This window comes from Phasianus colchicus, chromosome 8 (assembly GCF_987193195.1).
Source record: "Phasianus colchicus chromosome 8, bPhaCol1.hap1.1, whole genome shotgun sequence".
Taxonomy (NCBI): domain Eukaryota; kingdom Metazoa; phylum Chordata; class Aves; order Galliformes; family Phasianidae; genus Phasianus; species Phasianus colchicus.
Genome location: NC_143443.1, coordinates 6,503,671 through 6,531,401, shown reverse-complemented (window position 1 = coordinate 6,531,401; position 27,731 = coordinate 6,503,671). Strand labels below are relative to the sequence as shown.

At 39.2% G+C, this 27,731-nt stretch overlaps 1 protein-coding gene across 4 annotated transcripts in view; it reads right to left on the bottom strand.

The window, feature by feature from the left end:
• Positions 1 to 27,731, bottom strand: part of WAPL (WAPL cohesin release factor) — a 58,899-nt gene that overhangs the window by 12,942 nt on the left and 18,226 nt on the right. For 3 of the 4 annotated variants that reach the window (XM_031602452.2, XM_031602454.2, XM_031602453.2), the window contains exons 4-9: positions 23,590 to 23,708; positions 11,459 to 11,554; positions 8,711 to 8,863; positions 8,320 to 8,456; positions 6,332 to 6,443; positions 689 to 916 (exon numbers count right to left, since the gene is read on the bottom strand). In XM_031602452.2, coding sequence (XP_031458312.1) covers positions 689 to 916; positions 6,332 to 6,443; positions 8,320 to 8,456; positions 8,711 to 8,863; positions 11,459 to 11,554; positions 23,590 to 23,708 — 845 coding nt within the window. The remainder of the gene's footprint in view (positions 1 to 688; positions 917 to 6,331; positions 6,444 to 8,319; positions 8,457 to 8,710; positions 8,864 to 11,458; positions 11,555 to 23,589; positions 23,709 to 27,731) is intronic. The other variant, XM_090144794.1, reaches the window with a different exon arrangement.

Sequence of the window (27,731 nt, the reverse complement as noted above, 5' to 3'; positions counted from 1 at the left end):
CAAAAAGGCTTGCAACTTACATTTTATTTTTCAGACTAGCTTGACACTAGCATCAAATCATGGTCAAATTTATTTTTAGACAAAAATGTGCTCGCTCTGCACAAGCTAAAGATACATAAAGCACTAGTAGCTTTAAGAAAGGAAGCATAAAACAAACAGCCCTCATCTAAACTTAAGTTTATCGATACATCTGCCACTGCACTTCCAGCAGAAAGAAACTGCTTTCTGAAAGACAGCTTTGTTTATTTACTTTCAAATGTAGGTACTTGCACCACGTTTTCAGTTTAGCACACAACACACTTACTCTCACGTTACGACCCCACTGTTTGTAGATGTACACAAACTAACATTTAAGCAAAGAAAGTCAAATAAACTAAATGTAATCCTGAAACATCATTATTTCAAATCTTACTGGTTTTTAATAGCTACCTGTAACGAACTACACTCCTACCAATAGCCAACGGTGAATCACACAGCTGAAGAACACAACTTTATCCTTCTAAAAATCTTCCATAAAGGAAATTTTAAACTCAGAAGATACTTGCAGTGCAATCACATATACAGAGAAATTGGATAACGTCATGACTTGTGAGTTATGAGATAGGAAATGAAGGTTGGTGCTTATCAATTCCATTTTATTAAGCATTTCGCTATTGTCAAGGTTTCCAAACAAAAGCATGATACCCACCGTGATGTTTTCGAGATCAAGATGTTTATTGTGAACAGTTTCACACAGTCTCCGAATCTTTTCCTTAATTTTATTCATGTCTTTCTCATTCAGCAGCTTGGCAGAAGAAGCATCTTGTTCCAATTCCAACAGCCGTATCATCAGATCTAAACTAGCTCTGTCTAGATCCATGTTCAAACGATCCCTACTCAAGATGTACATTAGAGCTGCTGTACAAAGGGACAAATTCTTGGGTTGGGAAAGGAAAGAAAAAAAAAGAAAATAATTTTTAATAATCACCTTAAACAAGTTGCACAATTTCTAATGAGATGAAAACTTAAATAGGTCACTCTGACCTATTTATTTCCACAGAAACTATAGCAGATACAAAGAACACGCTAACACTACTTACAGAGAGGCCAACACAGTCACCACCAGTTATGAATTTTTGCCAGCAATGAACAAGAGCTGCATGCTGTGCTTGTAAAATCTGTACCAGTGGAGGTGAGCCGCTGCTGCTACTGCTGAAACACAGCACCCACTGCCTCACTTGCAGAGACTTACTGGTTTCCATAAACATTCAGGAAGTGTTGATGAATGTCAATGGGTGCCATTTTTTCCATATGGAGGAATTCAGTGACACACCTCTGCATCATGCAAACTTGCATGTCAGACAGCATTCCATCAGGCTGCCCCTCTGCAGCCATATGTCACACAGCAACAACACGTAACAGAACATTGGTGGAAAGGTTCCACCTCTACTGCCATACCATCAGCATTCACCTACCTACACAAGAGAAAACACCTGACATGTCCCCATCTCCACTAGCACTTGCATGAGTATTTTTTCTGGTACATAAATTGATTCACTGTAGTTAGTTTCTAACTCACAGGAATGAGACAAATAATTCTATATATTCATAAAGCTCAGGTTGAGCAGCAGGTTCTTCTGCTTTTGAGAGATCCAATGCTGCAAATGAATAATGATAACTCCGGTAACAGAGAATTATGGAAGAGACAGATGGCAGAGGAACAAAGTAAAAAGACCATGGTACGTGCCAATGTTGGTGCAAATTCAAGTTAGGTAAGTTCAGCTAGTGACAGAAAGCATCAGAAAGATCATAAGGATGGGAAAGGAAGACAAAAAAGCACCTGGTGACATACGCTCCATTTCTGCCAAGCAGGTCTATCAGTCAACAGCTTACCCAAACCTTTCCTGCACAAACACATTTCATTTCCATGGGAATTCTGCTTTTTAGAAGCAGAGAGAGTACAAACCAAACGAGTCCTTCCTCCCACGTCAGTTTTTCAACTAGAAAATGCTGTTAGCTCAACCATCCCTATCTTACAAAGAATTAACAGAAATGGCCTACAGGGACCTCTTATCGGCTAAAGAATACCTAAATCTTCTTCAAGGAGTTGTAACTCATCCTCATGAGGATCCAGAAAAGCAAAGGCAGAAAGGGACTGTTGGGAGAAGACAAATGACAGTAAGAGCAAAGAGATCAGACCAAAGTTATCTGTCACTAGGACTGGCAAGTACAATACTGGTGCCAGGAGAGCCATCTATCCAAATATGAGCTCCAAGCAACAAGAAAGAGTAAAAATGTACATGGAGAATCGAGCTGTGCTGGGCACGGTACTTCCATAAGCCTTTTTAGACATCTGAGGGGGGTCTATCAGTTTTCTTAGGAGTAACTGATTGAATTCAAGTGGGAAAGAAGAGACAATATGCTGCATGTATGTATTTGTATTATTATTTTTTTTTCTTGCATGATCAGTAGATTTAAAACGCAGAAAAGTTAAATTCACATCACACAGCTGAAGTCTGGGAAGTACATGTTGTAAGGCTCAACCGGAAAGAGCTGAATTTCTGGATCATAACAGATTAACATTTTGTTAACAGTTCAACCAACCATCAAAGCAATCATTAGCTGCCTCTATTTCAGAAGCAAGCAATAATCATACCTGGTCATACCAGGCAGTACCAGCATCTCCAAAGCAGGATTATGCAGCTGACAGTCTATCAAAAAGTATGCTAAAATGCCTTCTTGGCTGAGACAGGGAAACCCTTGAGGGCAGAGGTGAATAAAATGCATCTGGAATACTGAAGGGAACGAGAGTTTTTAAATCTCCATCTTCTTTCACAGTACATCCTCAAGGCACAGGATTGTTTTTAAGAAATGAAGCTTAGCTTAGAATATCCCTATGCCAGCTTTGTCAGCTGGGCCATGTAAGGCAGAAAGCAGTATACGCAGCTTACCTAGATAGACATTACCTTAATTTCTATTTATCTTCTCCAATAAACTTGCAGTTTTATCATTTAAATTACAGAAATTCTATTTGGTTTCAACCATAAGAAATTTCAGGTTACTGGAAGATGACTGCACTTTTTGTTCCTTCAGAACGGCAGTTCTTAGAACAGACAGAACCACCTTCTAGTGAACAGCATTACTCAGCTGCTCAAACGCCCCAGAGGACATTTAGTTTCTGACAAGTGAAATTTATTCAGTAATTGAGCGAAACTGCAGAATTTACAGTATGGACTACTAACGTTTAGGCATTTCAAAAAGCCAGAGTCTGCTCTTGTATCACTACTTAGAATACTCTGCTTTACAGGAACTTACAGGCCCGATAAGGGCAATCAGACTAATTCTGTAAGACTGTACCGAATTCTCATTTCTCTCACGCTTCCTTCTTCGCAATCCAGCTGACTTTCTATTACACAGCAAGTAATGGCTTTTCCTCCATGCAAGCACCTGGCATCACTTCCCTTTCCAACCCAGGTTTTAACATGCACAAATTAAAAAGGAATCAAGGTGGGGGCTAGGGTATTATATGGAAGGTTTCAGGCTACAGGAGGACTGCCAGATTGCAAAAAGGAGCAGAGTAGGTATGTGTAACAAGAACTAGATTCCTGCAACAAGGAAAACCTAAAGACAACCGGGCTGACAAGCTCCCAAATGCTCAACTGCAAGAGGAAAACGATCACGTTGCAAAATAAGGATAGTCATGGTGCTTATACTGCAGAACAAATCTGCTTCAGCTATGTGTTGTGTTACTGATATAGTTTACTAAAAGTCAGTTTTCTTACAGACAGGTTGGTTTAATTTGAAATAACAGTAACTCTTGAATTCAAACAATTTTGCTCTGATTAGTAAGTGTTCAAGACAGTTATTTACATAGGTTTCAGACAACCTCATGCACTACCATACAGAGAATTCGAACTTGAGATGGGGGAGGAAAAAAATCTGTGCAAGTCATTTTTGATCCTAAAATAAATAATCAAAAGCACTAAAAAAACCCCACAAAAACAAAACAAAAACCCTCTTACGCATTGCAACAGTAAACCTGTGCCCTGTTTCGTTCATTTTTGTTTTTTTTCCTGTTTTATTCCTGACAACACTTATAACACATCCTGCTTCCAAATGAAGGTTGTGGAGGGGAGAAAAGAGTAAAGCAAGTATTTGTTCTACACAGAATTTGAGGCAGATTACTACTGCTATCTGTTCTTCTACAGTATTCAGGAAAACAACCCAGTTGAAAATTTACTCCAGAAACTGCAGGCCAACTACACCCACTCTCATCCTTGTCTTCCCTTGCTCATTCTATTTATACCCCAACTTACAGGAACAGATGGTTATTTTCTGGGGTTCAGTGCTACATTCAATGCACCCTTTTTAAAATTTTATTTTTATTCACATGCTCAAGACATTACAAAATCACATTTCTGTGCTTAACTACTGACAACTGTAATGAAAATACAGATTTTACTTGAAAAATGAACAATACTCCATAGTTTTTAAAACACAGCTAAAGAGAAAAGTCAACCTAAAGAAAAAAAATCAAATTGCAGCTTAGAAGAGAAATGTATAAGCAAACTACATCCAACAAGTACTCATCATATAAATATTCTGGAGGCACAGCTCAAGAAGATACCAAGCTATGTTGTTTTCTTTACTGATTGAAAAATTGCTCTGCATCTACTATTTTATATTCTTATGGAAATCAGCAAGCCATCTGCTTTCTCAGTCTATTCCACTGTACAGTACAAGTGAATGCAGGATACACCCAAACTGTATCATTATGACAGCTCTCTCTCACATCCAAAATACTATATGCCAAAGGTATCAACAAATTAATTGTGCTCTTTTCCCCTGAGGTCCCTATTCATGTTAAAACAATGTCAGCCACCTAAGTTCAGTGTAATACGATTTGTTATTGAGTTACCTTGCACTATGATTCAGTGGAGAAATTTCTTTTGATTTTAAAGAAGTTACAATTGTAGTGAAGCAATGAGTGAATGCATAGATAGTTTAAAAAGACAGCAAGGTTATACAAAAAAAGCCATTGCTGAAACATACACTGACAGTATTCAGAGCATATATTTCAGAATTTATTATTAGTTTGATAAATCAGTGATTTTGTAATAGTGTATAATATATACCAAGAAATATACATTAAAATGTTAAGTACATTATTACGTTAACTTCCATTTTTTTCCCCCAGACAGAAGGGAGCATCAGAAGATATGCTGAAAAGAGTGAATAGAATCAATGCTTTTTGCTACTGCAGCCTAATAATAGCATGCAATTTCCTTTTGAACTGCATGTGCTAGTTCTTTTGAAAATGAAGGAATAATGGGAACTGTTAAGTGACAGCCTGAAATACTGAGCAAGCCTGTACATTTTCCAAGTAACTGTAGCTGTCCTCTGCAGATCTCCTGCAACTCAGTGGCGGTACACATCTTAAATAGCGTGACTGTATCTATTGCTAGCATCACTCAGCACTATTTCAACAACTCACAGAACAATGAACACGTTGAATCTAGTTCGTTGTCTTACAGTTAGCCATTACTAATTTGCCAGGAAGAGGGAAAATAAACTATTATTCTAAAATTCGCTACTTAGAGCTCTACAGCTCCTCTCCTCACCTCACACTCCTTCTTCCACCCTCCTCCCTCCACTGTAAGATGTCAAATACAATCTCTTAAATGTTTATTCCCACAAAGTTTTCTACTGCAACATCTGTCATTCCATGATAGCTATTAGAAAACCAATAAAGTAGACTGGATATACATGTATCTACTATCTGCTTCTAGTAACCTCTCCCATATTCAGCTTTCATAGCAATACTTGGCGGGAAACTCCCCAGTCGTCAATCACTGACAAAAAAGTACTGCTACCCACAAGTTACAGCTGAATTGAGCTTATAAAACTGGTAAAGAAAAGCCAAACTGCTTCAGTTTTCAACTCTCAGGCCACTTTTCCTGTTTTATCACAGAACACTGCACATACTCAAGACATCCCACGAATGCAACTACAGCAATGCTCAAGGAGACAAGCACCAGATGTACCAAATTCCCCACCACAGCAAGGGAAGCAGTTCATATAAGCTACAGGTGTAGCACTGAAGACACCTTTAAACAAAAACAAAGGATTATTTAAAAATGTTAAGTGTTTTATTTGAATGAAATACACAGTTTTCCTTCAGATCTGTTTTGAAGAAAAAAAGATATGATAAAATAAGTTTTTAAAAGGTAGTGTTTTTTTGTTTGGGATACATTCTACACACGAAGCTTGACTGCGAATAAGGTGTACACAAAATGTATAAGAAATACACAGCCATAGCCAAACTGTAATAAAATGCACAATGGATACATACCTGATGGTGCTGGGAATCATCCAGTGTTTTGAAAACCATGGCTACCATCCCATGTGCTCTCAGATGCATCCGGAAGCTGGGCATGGCGCACTTGGTCGCCAAGCTGATTACACTAGAGAAAATTAATTCTGGATTAGAGCTAAAATCACCACATTTACAAGAACTGCAGTGAAACAAGTCTAAGAAACACAGTTCAAGAAGCCCTTCATCTAAATTCTAAAATTTGTTGAAGCCAACTTCAGCATTGGAGAGCAGAACAGCATTTATTCAACAGCTGTTTACCAGCACCATACTGTATCTGTTTACTTATTTTAAGGTCAGCTAGAAACCAATTTGAAAGTGTAGCCTGAACTTGCTTCTTTCAAACAAAATTTGAAATAATTAAATTGAAAATAAAGTGTTCACAGATTAAGCATGAAACTGAGTTAGAGGTACAGGAGAGCTCACTGTGGATCAAGGAACAATCCAGAATTGTAAACATGAGCTTCCATCGATAGCTAATAGCTACCTGTTTAACTGACTGATTAGTCCTGCCCACGTCCAATGCTACTTCCACAAAAGCTAAAAAACAACCAACCAACCACAATCATTTAATATTTATTGCTACATTCAGAGTTGAAGGAAACACTATAGTGTTAATATATTAGTCTAATAAAAAAACCTAACAGTTCTGTTCTACAAGATGGAAGTTTCTCCCATATTTTTGTTTGAAAGTTGCTTTGTCATTCTCAGTGCAGCCTAACTATTTAAAAATACACTGCTTTTCAGTGTGGAGTAATGTGGGAGCAATGCTGCAATCAACTCTTCTATGACAAGTAAGGAAACACCGTAAGATTCATATGGTAAGGTGTTTTGAGAACAAGTAGCTTTTCTCCCATCACAATGGCATCAATTAGATCTACACAGTTTTCCTTTGGAAAAACAAATTTCTTTTGATTTATTAACTGAAAGAAAAACATTTATGATATTTATGATATAAGTTGCACTCCTTGACAAAAACGTGGGAAGTCAGAAGTCAGTTGAAAGCCTTAGGATGCTTGCAATACAAGCAGGTGCACTTTATGTGAAAGACAGTCCTGAACTACCACTGAGGTACTCATTTATTTTCTCTATGATATACACAGAAACAGGAAAGCAGATTACTTGAGCTTATGCTACATCAACAATATTCATGACTGTTTTCAGGAAACAAGAAGAATAAATTCTTTTATATAATAATAATAGCTCTCCTGCAAGCTTAAAGCTTTCTCATCGCAGACAGGTCTCCAAGCATCCTTATCACTTGTGTCTGTGGAATCATGTTGTTCCTTTCTCTAGCATTTCAGTTGTGGTCAACAGGAAATTTTAGAAGTATGAAGATGAGATAAACTATTATGTGGCTACAGAACATCGTTCCCATTAAATTTATGTTCAGACAATAGAAACCAGTATTGTTGTGAATAAACTTTGTCAAAGCATGACTGTAACTTCTTTGATACTAACTTAGCAATAAGACGTTAAAATTGAATGTTAAAAGCAGCATCAGTACTCAAAGACAGCTTAGGAAAGCTCCCAATAAGCACTGTGGCCACAACACTTCCAGTGGAAATTTAGCGGTATCGCCACATCACATTAGATTTATTTTCTAGCCAGTACAACTTAACTGTCTTACAGATTTCATTTTAGAATTAACTTCTTGCTTTAAAAAATAAGAAAAGCCCAACAGACATCTCATTTAAGGAAAGATTTCTTTAATTTAAAGTAAGGCAAACAAGTTTTGAAGATGTACTTTTCTTTGCAATTTCTTGCTTCATCTTCTCTCCTTTGTACTGCTGCCGATTATTTACAACTTATCTTCAAGACTGTTTTCAAATGTTATTCTTTACAAAAGAAGCACTGAGTAACCACCAAATAACATTTTTAAGTTTGGCCACTTCTTTAATGGGTATTTATTTAATTCAATTGCTCTTTTAAATACCAGCTTGATGTTTGATATTAAGGTATCTTACCTAAGGCAACGTGTGTTTAGGGGCTGATTGCTCTTCAATCCACTTAGCAAGTACTCAATATCATCTGTGAACTCTTGGTTTTCACCAAATTCCACTACATCATTGAAGTGCTTTACATGCTGAACAACAGTGTACAACTGGAAGAGACAAATATTTTGACCTAGGTAAGTTCTTACGCTCTTGGGATTTATTACAACCTTAGCAAGCACACTTTAAAATCTATTCAGTTTTGAGTGCAAGGAAACGTTAAGTAGTCAACAAAGGCCATTCAACCATATAAATAAAAAATATTACCTTTAAGAGGAAAGCCAAGTTTCTTTTTGATACTGCTCCTTCAGTACTTAGAATTAGCAATAATTCTTTATTTTAAAAATTTGTCAAGAATACTTACTTCTTTGTCTTCTTTCCTACATTTCAATGCAGTTACTATCTCTTGATAGGGCTGAGTAGGTATTGTCACAGTTTTAATCACTTTGGGAGGTGGTGCAGGAGCCTTAAAAACTCCATCATCTTTATGAATTGCCTCCTTTGAAGATAGCCTTACCTATTAATAAGAAAGTGCTAAAATGGGCAGATGTTTTGAGCATGTAAACATATACTGCATACATCAGGAAACAGTACAGGTGTGCAATTGTCAAACTCACATTTTGGGACAATTTAGTCCTTCCCTTATGCTACCAAGATGTACCTAAACTGTGTGATAATGTACCTACTCTTAAAAAAATCAGTAAAAACAGAAATTACATGCATTGTTAAATATTAAAAACAGTTTTAAGTAGTCAGGAATGCTCCAGTGAATTCTGAAACTGAAAAAAAAAACAAAACCCTTACCGATGTTCTTTAAGCTTTAGGGTAAGTAAAACAATCAAGGGTTTAAAAACAAGTATTTGTTGATACTTCCACATATTTTACCCCCCTTTCACTGGAGCTTCCAGGACTGACAGTACAGCTGGTAGCTATACTGAACCATCATTAAGCACACTGGTCTGGATACGGTCACAGCACCGAGCAATCACTGCTTCAGCACAGCTGGAACTGAAAAACTTTGTGTCTACTTCTTTCATTCCTATCTACTGGAGGCCACTGCACTGCTGTGCTCAGGGAGTACCTCACCAACCTAACGCACTGCAGAATGTCTCCAGGTAATTTTTGTAGTACTATAAAAACATGCCGTTAAAGTAAAAGAAGCATGAAAGCCTAAACCTGACAAGGTATGCTCTAATAAGGTATTCTCCACACACTGGCCTGGTGCATATATGTGTTATTAATATTTTCCAGGAACAACATACTACAGCAAGACCTATTTGGAATAAGCAACAGGTAGTAAAGGACTTGATGCAGACACAGAATATGAATTAGCTGTTACATGCTGCAGGGGATATTAGAAAGAAAAGCTTTCTTCTTGTGTACCAACAGTCAAAATTAAAACACAAGACAAAACACACCGTTCCTTACACACTGCTTCTACCAGTGTGCAGCACATCAGTGTTTGCTCACTTAGGCTCCAAAGGCAAAAGGATAATAAGCCATCCTGGAAAGCATTTAATGGAGGACTGTGATCTTAATCGGCTTTGGAAAGCAGGAGATCTGCTGAAGCAGAACAGCCTCATCCAAGTCTTGGTTAACAACCTGCCCTTCAAAAGGGATTCCAAGGGAGTTAAGAAGCCGTAAGAAAGAATACTTGGCATAAGCAGTTTGCACGTTATCTTCTTGTAAATTTTAAACAAATTCATCTGTATCTGCAGGATCACCTGCTCAGGAATTACTGCTGAACATTTGGAATAAGGCTTATTTCTTACTACTCTTACACCTTGACCATACACACAAATCAAGGTTAAAAAAACATGACTGAAGTAACTTCAGATACTCTTTATAACATCAGAAGCACCTACAGCTTCTGCTAGCAGGCTGCTTCAACCAAACCTCTGCCATGTTACTGAATTAATACACGGATGGTTCCAAAGCGGAAGCCTGACAGAAGTCAAAATGGCCTGTTTGAATATGCATGATCCCAACACTCTCCTAACCTGAAGAGGCTATGCTCCAAGACTACCTGAGAAGACTCAGAGAAAACCTGCCTTGCAGCTGGCTATCAGAGTCTTTCATGCAAAACAGTATGTATAGAAAGATTAAGCAAGCAATAAAAGCTTCAGTTCAAACCTACATGCTTGAAATCAGGAAAAGGGTTTAAGAACTTTTAACCATCTGTTTAAAGGAAAAGCTCAGGGTGAAAAATCTGCTCTCCTCAAAGCTGGTGCAATCAGTTGTTTCAATCCAAGTCATCTGCGCTTTCCAGGCAGCATGGTTAACAGCAAAGGAAGGCCATTTTGAATAAGGTGAGGACAAGCAAAAGAAATGTAAATCAAAGAGCTGTCATCAGCACAGAAGATGCGCACAAGGGTGGAATAAAAAAACCCACAAAAACTGAAGACATATCAGTGCTCGAATAACCTCACTTGGATTTTCTGTTCTCATATAGGAAATTAATTTACACTAAACGAAATAAAGTTTATTGACAAAGTACAATGCCCTTCCAGCATAATCCATAATTCCTTTTACACACATACAAGCACAAGATGCTGGATTCTCAGAGTCTAAATACATTCCAAAATGTATTTAGACCTTACCTGTTACCTTAAAGCTCTAATCAAATGCTAGCTTTTGAACAAATTTCTTTAAGAACTGTTTTCACCTCTTATTAACTTCTTGCATACATCCTTCTATAATATTGGTCCTTCTAGGCACATAAAGAAAACTGTTTCTTTCACCTTGCCTGTGGACTCCCGCCACCAACTGACAATACTTTGTTCTTAGAAAGGAGAAGTAATGGAAATATCTTTATGAGGTTTTCCTTTTTGACTGACAAATTGCTGATTTTTACAGATATTAGCAGCTTAATTTTCAAGGTTCACAGAAGATAAAATGGACTCCAATGTTAGAAAGCTTAACTTCTGCACATCAGGGAACACAACTATCCGCAAACTGAAATGATATGGAAGATCTCATTCTAGATTATTTCCACTGACAACCTCCTTCCTGCCAAATGACTGACTGTGACATAACCAAATATCAGTAACTTTTGTCGGTTTCAAAAGACAGCACTGAAACTTAGAAGATACACTAATAACAGTCTACTTACTGGGACACTGGGAGTTTTCAAAACCGGTGGTGCTGGCAGAACCTCTGATTCCGGCTGGTTCCAGTGTCTAGCATTATATACAGCTTTTGTGGGAGACTACAAGATAAAAATGAAGTTGTTGGTTTTTGTTTCTTTTTAAAATGCAAATTCACCAATAGTTACTTTATATTTCAAAAACAGCTGTACCAAGAAAAGAGCCAACAAAGCTGGAAGTAAAATGAGCTTCACTCTTTCCCTTCTGACTTCCTGGCAGCACAAGTTTTCATTTAAATTCTCTATATTGTACATATCAGAAAACCTCAAAGGCTTTGAAGTATCTTACAGGTCTAAAGATATGCAGACCCACATAAATGGCAAAAGACACTACACCCAAGTGTATCAAGAATTCTTCCTTTTTCTTTTTTTTTTTTTAATCCATCCTTTTAAGATTTATTAAAACACAAAAGATCTGCAACATTCCTATAGACAAAAACAGCTACAGGCGAAAAACTGTTAACCAACAGCATGACAGCAGAAAACATGAACAGTTTGGAATCAAAATATGAATTTATACAGATTCTGATGCTTGGAGAAATAGAAAATACTGCAATGAAACGTCTTAATCCACATTAATACACTAAGCTTATTTTTCTTGCCCAGAGATGTGCCAAGGCAAATCAAAGCTGAATCAGAACACACTTTCCTTGATTCTGGGGGGAAATGCAATCCAATTCTCTGAAGGAAGCTAAGAGAATCATATTCCAGCATAAGAGTTTACCATTCTAATTGCATGAAACCATTTCAGACTAATACGTCATTTCAATTTTCACTATTTCTCAGCATACCTTATATTGCATATGTTCTTCAATAGCTTAACACCTCACCTGCACCTATACAACATTTTAAGTGTTGAAAAATATTTTAAAATTGTGGGTATCAAAAATTTTTTTTGCCAAAATACAATGCATCAGCTATTTAAAATAAATGATTGCTCAAATATAGCCTGAAGAGGAGCTACGTGTAGAAACCTAGCAGAACCATCAGCATGGATTTCACAACCCTATGAAATACGGTAAAGCTTTGGAAAGCAAATTTGTCAGCAGTGTAGAAACTCCTGAGTTACAAACTCTATTGCGCTACATCCTTCTGTCCTTTACAAGAAGTGCAAAGTGTGCTTTGATATAGTTCTAAGAAACTTACCTTAGTTGAATTTTTATTTATTTTTAATTTTTTAAAGCCATGCTCCTCTCTCAAATTGCTGCAAGTTTACACTGGTTTCATCCCTTTTTCTGAAGCAGCTCTTCTAAACAAGCCTTCCAGCAGCCACACGTAGCCACAACGAGCACACACAGAAATAACAGAAGGTTTTCCCACAATTTCCATTTTGAACTTTACCAAGAGGCTGAAGCACCAATTCACACAATTTCCTAACAATCACACCAGGCTCAGAAAGTTCAACTGAGAAACTTACAACAGAATTCATGCTGAATACAGTTACAATAGCAGATCTGTCTAAAAATAGGAAATCATGCTGAATAGATCTTCATTTGGAAACAGTTAACTGCTGACAAAATGGCTAAGGAGTTAACTCTTTCCCCTATATATTTCTGAGTAGCAAATTCTTACCTTGAAATTCAATGAGGGTTTGTGATGAACAAATGAAACTTACTGAGAAAGATGCTTCCTTACATCAGGAAGGATACAATGATAATCAACCGCTGAGTATTTTCTCCATAGTCACTTTATTTATTTGCTATTCACAGCTGTTGCACAAATTATCTCAGTGCACACTATGTTGGGAAGAGAAGGCCCAAGTTTCTGCACGCAGCACACTGACAGAAGGAGTAGCTCAAATAAATAACAGCATGAAAGTATGAACGTATTTAGTATCAGCCTCACCTTCCTACGACTGCTGGTGAGAAGATGATGCACAATTCTTATTAACTTTGAAGGAAGGCTTAACTACTACAATCCTGACAGCTGTGTACTGCATTGCAGGTGCTCAAGTCCTATTAACACAGGTTATTCATTATCAATACCCTTGGATCTCTGATATAACTTCAGATATCCCTGCGTGAAAGATACAGATACAGTAATGTCCCTGAATTTCCTGTCTGGCAGCTACGTGCAGCGTGGCAGCTTGTCAGGTCTGTGCCACAGCAGGGCCAGGCCTGGCGCCCGTCGGGGAGATGCCATGGGGAGATGCAGCCCATGCCAGAGCACAACAGCATCCCAGGGCTGTGCCCACCTGGCAGGCTGACACAGAAACAACGGCAGCACTGACCAAGGTGGGCTCCACTGCTATGTGGGCATCCTGCAATCCTCCTGCAAGGGGAAAGCACCCCAAACTGCCTTCCCTGCGTATAGCAGACACATGGGAAAGAGTTCAAGGGACAAAGAGACAGCTCCTCAACATGTGGGGCTCCAGGGCTCCCCAAATTAGAACAGTCATCTTATTTAGTCATCAAAAAATGAGCTTTCCTCCCGTGACTTTTCTTAACTCCTTTCTAAACCAAAAACTGGGGCATCCCACAGGATGCTGTGACATGGCACTTCACAGCTTGCTCCAGTACTAACAGAGCAACACAGAAGGAAGCTACATTTTACAAGAGAAATCAAGTAGTGCCAGCAAAAAATTCTTCGCCTCAGTTGTCTTTTAACACAACACCAGCTGAAAGTGGTAACAACCTAAAGGATCCAACTCCTATAGAACATCAGCTCTGGCCCCTAACTATAGTCCTATCCCCTGCTTATTGATCCAAGCCATTTGTCCTATGATCTCACGCCACCTGTGTTCTGCCTGGTCCTGCACTCATACTCCTGCACCCCAATGGCTTGATCACCACAAGTATCTGCAAAATTCCAATATGACTTTCCAAACGTCCTCTGCTTTCTACAAGAGAATTTTCCAGAAATATTTCCTAATACTTTTTGAATTACGCAGAGATTGTGGAGACACTCACACACATGTGGATGTGCCAGTTACATCCCTCCTTACAAACACTTCTTAAAGCAGCCTCCACGTTTTCCCTTTCACACACTGCAGAGATGAATTTCCCTAACAATTTCGAAGCAGCAGCCCCAACACCAACTGACCAGCAAACACTGTAGACCAGCTTCAGATGAATGTAGCCAGGCAAAGTACCAAGGAAAGATCAAACAAATGCTGGTGAAAGGAGTTTTCAGAGCCTTGATCACAGAAAAGAAGTTGTGTTGTTGTGTGTTTGGGGTTTTTTTGTGTTGTTCCTTAAGAACAAAACCAAAGATGACAGCTCAGGTGCCTGTGATAGCAAGCTGTCCTGAAGATGATACGTAGGCAGCAGTAACTTAAGAAAGTGACCCGCTCTTATAAAGAAGACAACCCTGCAATTATTCAAATAATGCAGACTTCTCTTCAAGAACTCCACCTCCCAAGACGAACTTAAAAGAGATGCGAGTGGAACTACACTGCTCCCTTGAATTGTGTTCTTAAGGCAAATAAGCTCCACAATATTAATCAGCTGTAAGTGCTTCTGCTGATGAGCAGTTTCCTTCTGTCCCATATAGAGCCCTGACACTGATTTACACAGAAGCAGACATCTGAACAAGGGCAAATCTCCCAGTGAAGGTGCAAGGAGTATCCTATGGTGGGACACCTCATGTGGCACCGAGGGGTGAGCTGGAACGCAGAACCACACCAATCATCAGGGATTTCTTTTAATATTGTTATTTATTTGTACAGAAGGAGTGCACAGGGGTGTCAGCACTATACCACCATCTCCAACAATATAAACCAAGGGTCAGGCTTAACCTCTCTTCCCTACAAGCTTCAAAGCAAGAGCAGGCACACCACATGTACTGATGCAGCACTGTCTGCCGTTCACAGATGTAAGAATAGCAGAAAGTAAGAGCCAGGAACATGAGTCATGCTGAAAAAACTAGCAAAACAAGACAGACAGCAGCTATTTGCAGGCAGAACACTTTCCAAGGTAGAAGTCGAAGGGAATAAAAAAGAACAACAACAACAACGAAAAAACACCCACATTTTTAATAGATATCCTGAAAAATGCATTATTTATATTTGAAAGGCATTCATTAACACTGTGCAGCAGACACCTGTCAAAACTACAAATAAATTAAAAAACCCTCAAAATAAATTGAAATATTTTATTATTTATTACTAAGGATTTATAATCTTTAAGAGCACTTCTCTGTCTGTCTTTGAGAAGGAAAAAAATGTAACAAATACATTATGCAACAAAGCTATTCATAACTGACTGTTTCTTTTGAAAGGGAAAGAAATGAACGTCTGTTTGGAGCAGAGAAATAGAAATTACACTTTGAAGCAAGAAGATGGGATATCAGTTCAGCACAGTTCATAAAACAGAGAAGTTTCTCTGGACTTCTGATAGGACAGAAGTTTCAAAGAGCAGTTAAAAATCAGAAGCAGATCAGAACCAGAGTCGTATTATTCAGTGTTCAAAATGTGAACTGCATCCCCTCAATCACAGCAGCAGATGAGTGCCGACAGATCACCTCTGGATGCTGGAACACTTCATCATGAGCTGCTGGACCACTCAGAGCAACAAGCAAAACTAGGTTTGTTTTAACACTACCTACAGAAATACTTATGCGGCTGGAATCTGGATCTTGAGCTTTTATTGTGTCCTTCCAGGAAGGGAAGCATGCTCTTCTGTTTGCAGGCATAGAACAGCTGCTGGTTTTCATCACGTGGATGGGAAATTCGAGTTACTTTTAATAGCTCTGTAGACGCATCTTAGTAAAATCCAGTGTCATGACAGAACCCCATCATTTTCTATCATTTTTTCAAAGCTAACATTTATATTTGCATTTCTTCATATAAAGATTGAGCCATTTCGAGCCAGGCAGTAAAAGCATCTTCAACATTTAGACAGTGGTCTTTTACATTACCCCAAATCACTGATGCCATGAGTATTGCTATATCAAATTGTTTTACTCCTGTTAAACAGAAAGGAGTTCCAATAACACTCATAAAAATTACACTGCAGTGCAAAAGAGTTCCTTTAATATTTTCTCAGAGAATGTCTCTATACAAAAACAGGTATTTGCTAACTGATTTGGTGTTATATGCTAATCGTACTTGGAAAGGTGATCCAAATATTGCACCTGAAGGAAGCAAAGCCACTTGAAATGAATGCTACTCATTGGAAAGTTTCTACAAACTCACTGGCTACGCAGTCAGGCGTTAGAACCACCGACTGCAGTTCACTACAGAAATGGACTAAACGATCCTGTATAAATATGCCTTAGAAATACAATGTCTAAGAACAAGTACTTGGACTGAGCATGCAGTTCGTGGTTCTAAAGAGGATGAAAGAAATGGAGGTGGAAGGGTGGGGGAAAAATATCTCAAGGAGCAAGTCCAAGAGCCAGACAACAGTCTACTTCAGGCTATCCGTGTTTGCTCCCCTTTCTCTGTCTTCTCTATAGGCATCTTCACCGTTCTCCTCACAGACAGGCAGGACATAAAAAACCACTATGCATGCACACAGCTTAGCAACTACAAGCTGGCTCTAGTTAAACAAGGTTGAAGTCTTCCAGCAGCAGAAACCAAAGTCACTGAAGCTTTCTTTGCTCCAGACTTCTGAAGAACTGCAAAAGGAAAGTTGTCTTCAAGCTCCAAAGGAGGCCTATAAAGCACTAAAAGATAAACGGCATCCAAATAGAACACAAAAATTTAACCTGAAGAAACAGGATAGTTTGGTCAACCTGAGATTAATTCTTTAACAGAAATAATGGTGCTCTCTATGCTACCTACACAAAGTGTAAGCAAAGCTGGTCAGCTCTGAAGCAGAAGCCATATGGCTATTGTTACTAATGTGGCCTGAAAAATACACTAATTCTAATTAAAAGGGAGAGGATACAACAGTTTAGACACATCATCACAATACCTGGAAACCCATCATTTCAAATCAAGACAGCAGAAAAACAGCCAGACAGAATTCCTATCCACATTATTGCTACACATACGCATCCAGGCCCTCAACACCAACTGTTTCACTCTCTGCACTTGCTCATGTTGCACTGCATCTCATGTCACCTAATGTAAGCACAGTCACCAGAGCTGAGCGAACAGGCTGTGCTCATCCAGCACATGGGAGCTGTGAAAACAGTTCTGCATACTCAACTGCATGTAAGTTAAGCTTCCACTGGCAAATGAAAGTGCTGTATTTTGCTCTCTTCCAGTGTTTTGGCATTTCAGAATTCTCTGCAGGACTGAAGCCTTGTGCAACAAAGCGTTTATCCTACAGTTATCCTGTGTTGCCTAATTACTGAAACACTGAGTTAATTACAGGGAACTACACGACGGATGGATGGGGGTGGGGAATACTGTAAAGAGGCAAAAGAAACTCATTTCAAAACACCTTAAGGGATCTTTGTTTCTTGACTAAGAAGACTTAACAACAGTAGGAGCTGGAAGGATAAAACAAGGCCTTCCACTGTGACACCGAACATTTTCCACTCAACTTTCTATTCCTGAACATGTAAAGCATTTCCACACTCAGCATTTGTTTCTCCCTCTTCCCTGTACGAACACTCAGCCTGTTATCTGCACATTGCACTTTGCATCCCTGCATCCCTCAGAAGCAAAGCTACATCTCAACCAGTAACACCTTTCCCAGCACCACATGGGAGAAGGGACGTGCTTAGGACAGCATCGCTGCTGCGGTGGCAAACAGCACACAGAGGGCAGCCCAGGAAGCAGGGCAGCATCTCAGTCAGCACCTGCTAGGGCACACCCATCTCTGCCATCGCTTAAGATGAAGGAGTGGGAAGGAAACAATTTTGAGCAGAGTCAAATGACTATCTGCAAAGTGACAGACTGACTCCTACATCTACCTTTGCTGATAGCTCCAAGGTGTTATGCCCCAGCTCAATACAGATGATTTACAGGGCTGCTTCACTCTTCAAATTAGGTGACTAATCTAACCCGAGAGCCTTGATTAGAAACCTGTTTACCAACTACAAAAAAAAGAAGTAAGATAACCATATCAGCATGAGACTGATTTTAACAAATCACTGTTTAGTAAGCAGATTCTAAATCTATTTTTCTAAATCCATTTTTCATTCAGCAGTATAAGAGTTGCTCAAAGCACACAAACCGTTTCTCATTGGTTAGCACTTAGAACAGCTCGCCAGTCATTCATCATTGCCACTAACAGTTATTGGACAAAAAACACAGGAACGCTCGAGCTCGGGACTGGGCAGAGCATGGGCCAGAAGCAGCAGCCAGCAGATGGAAGGAATGCAGAGCAGAAGCAGCAGCTCGCTGTCACAGGCTGTCAGGGCCGACTGCTGCTGTGTGTCCAACTGCTGATGGAGCAGCCGGCCGCCTCACGCCGTGCTGACAGCAGCCGAGTGTTTTACAGAGTATTTGGACTGTCAGCTCAACTCCTCAGAGTCGGAACTGCAGACGTCAGCTAATCATCTGCCCTGTTAAAAAAAGGTATTTTGATTTCCTGATTTATGATGCAAAAAAACCCCAAGCAGGTCAATACATTTAGTGCGAGCTGTTTGAAATCACCAAAATGAAAGTCTTGTTATAACTGCTCATCCTTTTAGCACCGTGCCCTTCTACCAGTGGTTATGCAAACTGAATGTAAGCAGTTCTCTCTAAAAAGAGCCGCATGGTTAGGCTTACTGAAAGGGCGTGGCGGAGAGAGCATAACATTGAAAGACTATTTACTTTTCTATGGAAAAGAAATTAACCAAAACTAAGCGAGATTGTGCACTTATCTTCACGTGTATTAAAACCAAATCCAAAAAATACTTTGAAAATTTCCAGTTTGATTAGGGGAAATGCGGATTCACTTGCTAGGAAGCAAACATAAATATTCCTTGCAGGGTATCTTCAATAAATACCCACAGCAAAGTGCAACACGAGCCGAGTGGAAAACTACAGCTGAGCGCAGAGCCCGGCCCATCCCCTGCTGCACGTCACCGCCACGCTCACAGGGGACTGTGCTGCCAACCAGAGCCATGCATGGATTCTCACTTCTTCAATTTCAAAACACTTCATCTCGGGCTGCAAGTAAACCTAGACACAGCACTTCTTTCTAGCTGGTATTTACAGCTTCCAGTCAGCATGTAGCACCAGTGGAAAAGGCTCAGATCAGCCCATGAAATGTGAGGTGGTGCCCCTTAACTTGCATTACCACAATCCCTACTAGGAACAACAGGACGTCACCTTTGCTTTCAAGGATTGACACTCTTCTCGGGGTGCCTAAAATTTTTAACAGGAATATGGCAACTCCATAAAAACAACCTACTTGCAGGCAAAAAAAACCCTCACAGGACAGGCAAGACGCAGTGAAACAACGAGCTACGTGCTATTTGCAGGTCATACTGAAATTATGCAAGAGGAAAAAAATTACTAAGTGCTGAATCAGCAGAAGTTTGATAGTCGATCTACCTGGACATTTGTGCTCTTCCTACAGCAGTGATCTACATATCCTTCCAACCAATCTACCCAAAATACACTCTGAAAGCTCACACATTTCTGCACCCAGCTGGACACAAAACCTAGCAGTTGCTCGTAAAAACTACATAAAGCTGGAAAACCAATGGCTGGAGGATTATGACTGAAGCAAATCTTTATCTTGGCCTCACAGTTCCGAAGCAGTCTTTGGGCTAAGCCACGTCTGCATTCAGCAATGATTTCATTCATGTATTCAACACTACTGTCATGTCTAACTCTATTAATGTCACTTGATCAAAGCAATGTGTGTAATCCTCCTAACGCCGGCCGCGTTTAGTGAGCATTTCTCAGTTGCAATGTTGACTTAACCAGGTTAAAGACAACTTAATTCCTCTTCTTTGCTTCCCTTTAACTGAGCAGATACAATTGTTTGGTCTCCTGCTGAAGCAGACCAGGATTTGTGTTAAATGTTTCCTTTCCATGAGTTATTTTTAAACACAGGTCAGTTCCCCAGTTTAGTTCAGTTTCTTGCCTAATGAAAGAGCAAGGAGACAGGAGAGAGCAGGTGTGGTAAAAGGAGAGCAAAGTCAGCTTCACCAACTACTCGTCAGTGTTTTTTATTTTTTCCCTTTTCATTCTAAACCACTCATTCAATTAGTCTTTTTCTTCTTCCCCATTTTGACTGAAATGCGTAACAAGATGAACTCCTCCTGGCTCATGCATTCTGTGCTGGTGGAATAACTTCCACCAAGGCCACACGGTTACACACAAAGGCAGTGCTTTGCAAGTGGAATCCCACAGCCCAGTATTCCCAGTGAGCAGTATAAAGGAAACAATGCGAGAGTGTCAATAAAGAGGTTTTTCCACACTTTTTCCTACACAATCCCAATGCATGCATTTGTTATTTGTGTTTTATTTCTTGTTGAAAAAAAGCACAATGCTGTAATACCCAGGGGAAAAATTCTTCGGACCCTATTTTCAAGTCTTCAATCTTGAGTAGATCTGAACCACAGCAACAAAAAAAAACCTTGTGTATACTTGGTTATTAGCTTCATCCACAGAAGAGGAAGGGCAGGACCTTTAGGCAAGCATATCACAGCCATGCTGAGTTCCCAAAAGATCCTACTTGGAGAATGAGCTACTAAACAAGCTGAACTAAAACTGTAAACAGCAAAGAAACTTTTTGCAGATATTACTCATGTAAGGTTCCCACCCATAATTTGCAAGTAAAGTAATGCCAGTATTTATGTAGTCTAAGTACATAATTACAATGCTACAGAACATAATATTCTCTGCCAGTCAGACTCAGGATAAAGAGAATTAAACCACTTAAAGGCAGAAGTCAGGTTAGGACTTCACATACCTAAAGTAATGCACAAACGACCTCAACTCCAACGCTCATAATTGTATCTATGAATGGTCAATTATTTTAGTGAGGTTCCTTACATTAAAAGCAGTTTTTAGAAACACTGTTCTCTGCTCTTGATGTTAGAGACAAGTCATCAATGTCTGTTAGCTTCTCTTGCCTGTATATGCAAACTTTCAAGAACTGGACCTTAACACTGGAATGAAATGGCTGAATTTCAAAAAACACGAAATTAACAACCCTGCTGGTCACAAACTGGAAAAACTCTTCAGCTCTCTGGTTCTGCTGAAGCTGAACAATACCACCTGCTGCTTCCCAAGTAATAGAGCTGTTGTTTGCCTTTCAACTCAGTCTGCCACAGAGGGCCGTACCTCTAACATCACTGCCTAGCAGGGAAGAATTAAGAGTTAATCTGCTAGTTCCTGCAAGGAAAAAAGCAAGCAAGCAAGCAAGAAATGATGTGAGGATGCAATAACTTTATTTTACTGTATTTTTAATCAGGATGAGGCTGTTAAGGTCAGGTTAGTACTTTTAGTTCATTTTTTCGCATTACCAGAATGAAAATTCCATTAAAAAGGAATTGAGATTAAGAGTTTATATCTATAATTTAGGACGATAATTATAGTGTCTCTAATTACCATCAGAAGCTTCACAAGCTTTTTTTTATTATTATTATTAACTCCATGTAACAATCATATGATTAGAGAACATTAAACTTTAAAATCCAAATTGCAATTACAGCAGTTTCTGCTTCTATGCCTATTATATCACTGCAGGTCAAAAAGGTTGCTTAATTCTCACATCTCCCACTTGAATTAAGTTCATTCTCAACTGAGACCTTCCTAGTTGAATCTATTTATTCCCATACAGTACAACATGGCTGGATTTTTTTTCCACCCCACATAACTCCAACGTATGTATTCAACAGTTCTCCTACAAAACCTCAACTACTTAAAGTATAAAAACTAAAAAACAGACGTTATCAAAATACATGAAGCATATTAATATTAAAACTAACAGAAAAATCCATATTTACCAGAACACCCACAGATGTTTTACGCTGCTAAAAAAATACAGCAAAACAGGTTTGGTTACATTTGCATTTTCTGTACTGCTGTTTCACAGTCTGCTCTAACACGTCCACTGAGAGAACGCTGATTTTTGTAACAATTACTGTTACATAAGCAGAAGCTGAGAAACTCCAGAATTCAAGAAATACTACTTCAGTTCTGAAAAAAAAAAAAACCCAACCTCTCCCGACTTATCAGAAGTAATACTGAAGCTCCTTTACAATACAAGTAATACTGATAATTGTGTTGATACAAGTAATTAAGCAGCTTTATGAGAAATTTTAGGGTGTTATCAAACCATTGTTATTCTTTTCTAACTGATTCCACTGGGTAAATAATTTCTTTAAAATGTCTTTGAATTGCTGGACTACTCAACACATTCCTCTGCATACAGAAGCATATTTTAACATACAATTGCCAGGACTTGCAAAGCTTAAGAAAATCAAAGGGAAATCTGAAATACAAGAGCACTTCCATCTCCAGTCTCCTCTCTCCCGTTGTATCAGTTCTGGATTGCAATAACAGTGAGATGACTACTCCCTGTTCCAGGCATGGGAACACATAATGCAAAAAACATACTAAAAGGTATGAAAATGGGTGTCCTAGACAGTCAGGTGATAATTACACAGATCCCACTGCTGTAATTTTTCACCTAACAGCTAAATAAATTTTTTGCTATATGCACATTTTTAAAGCTTCAAAATGACCTACAGAAACAGGCAGCACGACAAAAGAAGTAACATCAGTGAAATACACAGGATCTGTTCACAACAGGAAACTGTGAACAACTGACACCAAATGCTACATAGCTGGGGTATACAGGGACACAGAATCTGTCTTATTTTGTCTTTATTCTAATTCACATTTCCATCTTTGAATAGCACTCATCCTTAGAAAGAATACACCAATGGCAAATTCCAAGCTGTTGGGTTCTAACCTACGATGAGATAGATATTTCTTGTGAGAATAAAAAAAAAAAGTGCACACAATCAAATGGTGCTTTGCCTTATCCATCATCCAGGGGGAACCCATAAAGCTGTGAGTTAGCAGTGTACAACCCCCAACTACAACTTGCACCTGAGAAGTGAAATCCTCACTAACTTACAGAAGGATGTTCTCACTTAAAAGTTTTACTTTTCTAGGTGTAAAATGCAATGTTAAAAGACATGACCCCAAGCACAGGTATAAACTGTACAAAAGCCATATTTAATACACAGGAAGAAACACTAACAGTGAAGAGTTAATGGAAATAAGGACTTTTGGTATGATTACTCACCCGCTTTGGCCCACTAAAAATCTTCCTGGTGTTTTCCTTGGATTTATCACCTTGTTTATTTGTGGATTTTTTATTGCCTTCAGGCACACCAGATGCATCCTCTGAAAACTCCAGAAGATCTGTGAAAGGAAATTACAGAACAGTCTTTACTGAAAGCTGATGAACTGCTAGTGTTGAACTACTGAATTGCATTTCTTGCATCTAACATTTCAACATGCATAGCTTCTGAAGTAACAAACCAATCCAACAATCTTTATCATGAAATCAATTTTCAAGCCAGACACAGCTCTGCATGGAGCTCAGGTTCACCAACTGGAATGCTGCAGTACGCCAACGATGCATTACAGGACACTGCACCATAGCACCTCCTGCCCATCCCGTGTCCCTCACGTTATGACTTCCCCATACATGCACACGCTCCTCTGAATACTGGGTCACCCACCATACCAGGGTATTTGTGGCTTACAGCCACAGCTCAGCAGCAGGTGAATTAAATCAGAGCTGAGGATCTTCAAAAGTGTATGACTATGAGATTTAGATTTCCTACTGCAAGTGCAGGAAAGACAAATTGATCCTACTTGGCTTCTCACAAGAGCTGCCTGTTTGTATTTGCTTCTGCTGCAAAAAGCATCACAAACCAGCAGCCATCAATTCGGGAAGGAGGAGGCTCAGAGTGACACTGGAAGCTCTGCCAACACACTCTGTATCTGTGGCCTCAGTATTTGTACCACCTAGTTCTGGACTACAAACCTATAAATTCACTATCTAATTAAATCCTTGCCCTACTTTCTTCTTTAAACTTGTGCTGTATTTGAAGCATTATCCCTTGGTGACCAGCTAATGTTCTTTTATTTGGCACAAACCAGAAGCTATCATAAAATTTCAAAAGAGCAATAAAGAGAGCCAATGAGCAGCACTGTTTCATCTGATGAACAGTGAAGATCTATTCTGAAAACTGATCTGTTCTGAAGCAGCTGCTGCTGTTTGAGCTCTGCACTGCAAAACCACAAGCAGGCTGGATCAGTTACTCTAATCCTCAGCACACCGAGTGAACCAGACCAGCCAAAGTCCTTCGGAGAAGAAGTAATTGAAAGCAAAACCGAGCAAATGAGTTTCAAACTGCAGTTACACAAAATTTAGCTAGAGCTGGAGATAGAAATATTCTGCAAATAAGCCCCCAAAGCAGTCAACTTCAACACCCACGGCAAGGAAGGCACAGGCCCACTCAGCCCAGCCCAGCTGTTTTCCATTCAGTCAGCATCAGCAGCAGCTTGACAATGCAGAATGACCTGAGTCTTTCTACAAGATGTATGAATACATTTAGTCTAAAGCGGAAATAATTACGGTAGTTCTAACTACCCTTAACTTAAATAATACAAAACTACTCTCAAGTCTACTCAGAAGTCAGCTGAGTTCTTTTACTGGAACTTACCAGTTAAAGGAGTCAAATCCAACTGCTCAGACACACATCCTTAAGGCCCTGACCGCAATTCCCAAAGAAAGTCCAACAAGCCACCAGGAACAGAGCCTTCTATTCCAGATTAAAAGCTAACAAGTAACTCACTTGGCCACAACAACAGCAAACAGGCGAGTTATTAGAAATGCAGGATGCATTTACATCCACTTCATCAACCTCAGCTGTGCTTCGCAATGGACCTGGAGCTGCTACTGTGATCAATAACGATTAGTAGCACTCTATAGCAATTAAGCCACTATTTCTAAATCATTTAAGTTTTTGTTGAAATTCTGCTCCTGTGTGACACTAATTCAATCAAATTAAATGCATTTGAATTCAAATTTTCAAGAAGTTTTAACTTCTCCTACTTTAATATAGAGTCACACTGCATTTTTTGATGCTGTTAACATACCACATGTTTCTATGGTTAATATCATAAAATGATCTGGATTGCTTTTATTGGAGCAATATTCTTTGTGGCCTTCTAGGTATCCTAAAAGCACTGTATTCACATCCTACCAGATTTTCAAACCTAAACAAAAGAGCAGGGAGAAAGGGTCTTTTGTGGAAGACAAACTGATGGCACAGTTATCCCTGAGCGTACCACTGTCCCAAAGAAGCAGGTGTGCTATACAAAGCTGCAGCTTTGAATTGGTATTTTTGGCTAAGACTTTCTTGTCTTTGCCATTACTTCAGAGTTCCTTTGGACACAATTGCCAACTGATGCATACAGTCAAGCAATTGAGTTACTTTGACATTAAGAGCTTCTCTTCACTGGAGTCATCCTGTGTTCTGGCTACCAGAATGACGCAGGCACTGCTCCTGAGCTAGCGAGTTCCAATTCACATTTTTAGCCCCTGGCATTCCAAATGCCTGCAGCTGGGAGGCCTTCACATCACAGGGCTGCTTCTGTGGCTAGGATGAGATAACTTGAGACCACAACCAGTAAAATAAAAGTTAGATAAGACAACTTGAACTAGAACTCAAAACTTCACTAATAATCTCCAGCTCAAAGTTAGGAGGAGCCTCCACTACAACAGAAGTGGCTGTAAAAATGATTGAAGAATTTAAAAGCCAGAGCATCTCAAGCTTTTCACCATTTCAGCATATGAACTTAGCAGACAACCAAACAATAGAAAAGACAGTTCAGTGAGACATTGTAAGACTAACAAACCTTAGTGACCTGTTCTGCATTTTTTCTTGCACTAACGACACTGTCCATTTGGTCTTTGGAGCTTCCTTTAACTTGATTTGCAGAAACAGTCATGTTTGTATTACTAAACTTACTTTCTTACTAAACTTTCCCCCAGCCGAAAACTTCCAGCAAACAAACCTACATCTACCTTTGCCAAGGCAACCTCTTCAAAACATGTCAGAAATAATCTGCAACGGCTCAGAAAATACCAGTCTCCTTTGTGACTGCAGTGCTGAATGTGAACTGGAGATACACTGAGGCTCCAGAGCACAGCAGCAGAAAGGAATGTTTGAGGGATCAGCTGCCTTAACTGTATGAGAGATTTTTTTCCCTTGGAACAAATGGCTAAACAAAGACTTGTCAGAGAGAAGAACTCAGATAGGGCATTTCATAAGTGTCCCTGTAAGTGAAACCCATTTTCCAAAGAGGTTGGAATGCAAGCGTCTCACCATAACTAGAGAACAACTCCTATTTTTGTTTGAAAACACATTTCCAGTATAGTATCATTATCAAGTTCCTTCCAATGTTCATAAAAATCATTAGCATTATCATTTGCTTCAAAGGTCCTACAGACAATTCTGTTCTTAGAGAACACTGTAATTTTAACAGAGAAAAGAACATCTTTTCCTACAAACTTTTATTTCTCAATTACTTCAGGAGAAACTATTTGTATAGAGAAACAGCAGTTTCTTCAGCATTTCTAAGGCTAGACCTCAATACTCTCCTCAAGACAAAGTCTTATCCTTCAATGAAGGATAAAAACTTCTCAACAGGTTCATGCTCCAAAGTGAAGGACCATAAAGTTACTAGAGCAAGATTCTGAAATACTTGATGCAACATGCACGAATTGTTTTGGTGTTAGACTACTGAATATGAAAAAATAAAAGACGACTTGCACCAAAGTTATTCCTCCCCTACTTCAGCAACACGTCTTCATGCAGCCTTGCTCAGTCACCACATGGAACACACGGACAACCAAGCAACAATCTCATTTTTCCAAAGGTACCCAAACACCAGAAGTTGCTCAGCAAATTTTGCCTAAACACTTTCATTCATGTGTCTGTGCATGTTTGTACACAGAAATATACAGACATGTACCACCTGCATTAAAGAGATACCTGCATTGCTGCTGAAAACTGGAAACAAAAGCAGAAGTTCTTCAATATGCAGAGATACGCACACAGCCAGCAAGCTGACACGTCCTTCAACAGCCCCACAGCTTTCTATTCCTGAGTGAAGTTCAAACTACTTACAAATACATTCAGAGAGCACAATTTTCTGCTCTCAGTTCAGCAGTTTTGCATTTGCTTCTGTAGAAAGATATCTGCCTTCCAGGCACGAGTACTGTATGCTGTAATACAGTATACTGTACGTATAAGGAAAAAGGTAAGAATCTTCTTTTAAGAAAATTCTCTTACCTCTATGACGACACTAAGGGACATAAAGCATACTTCACAACGGATACAAAACAGCAAGCAAGACCACGGCAGA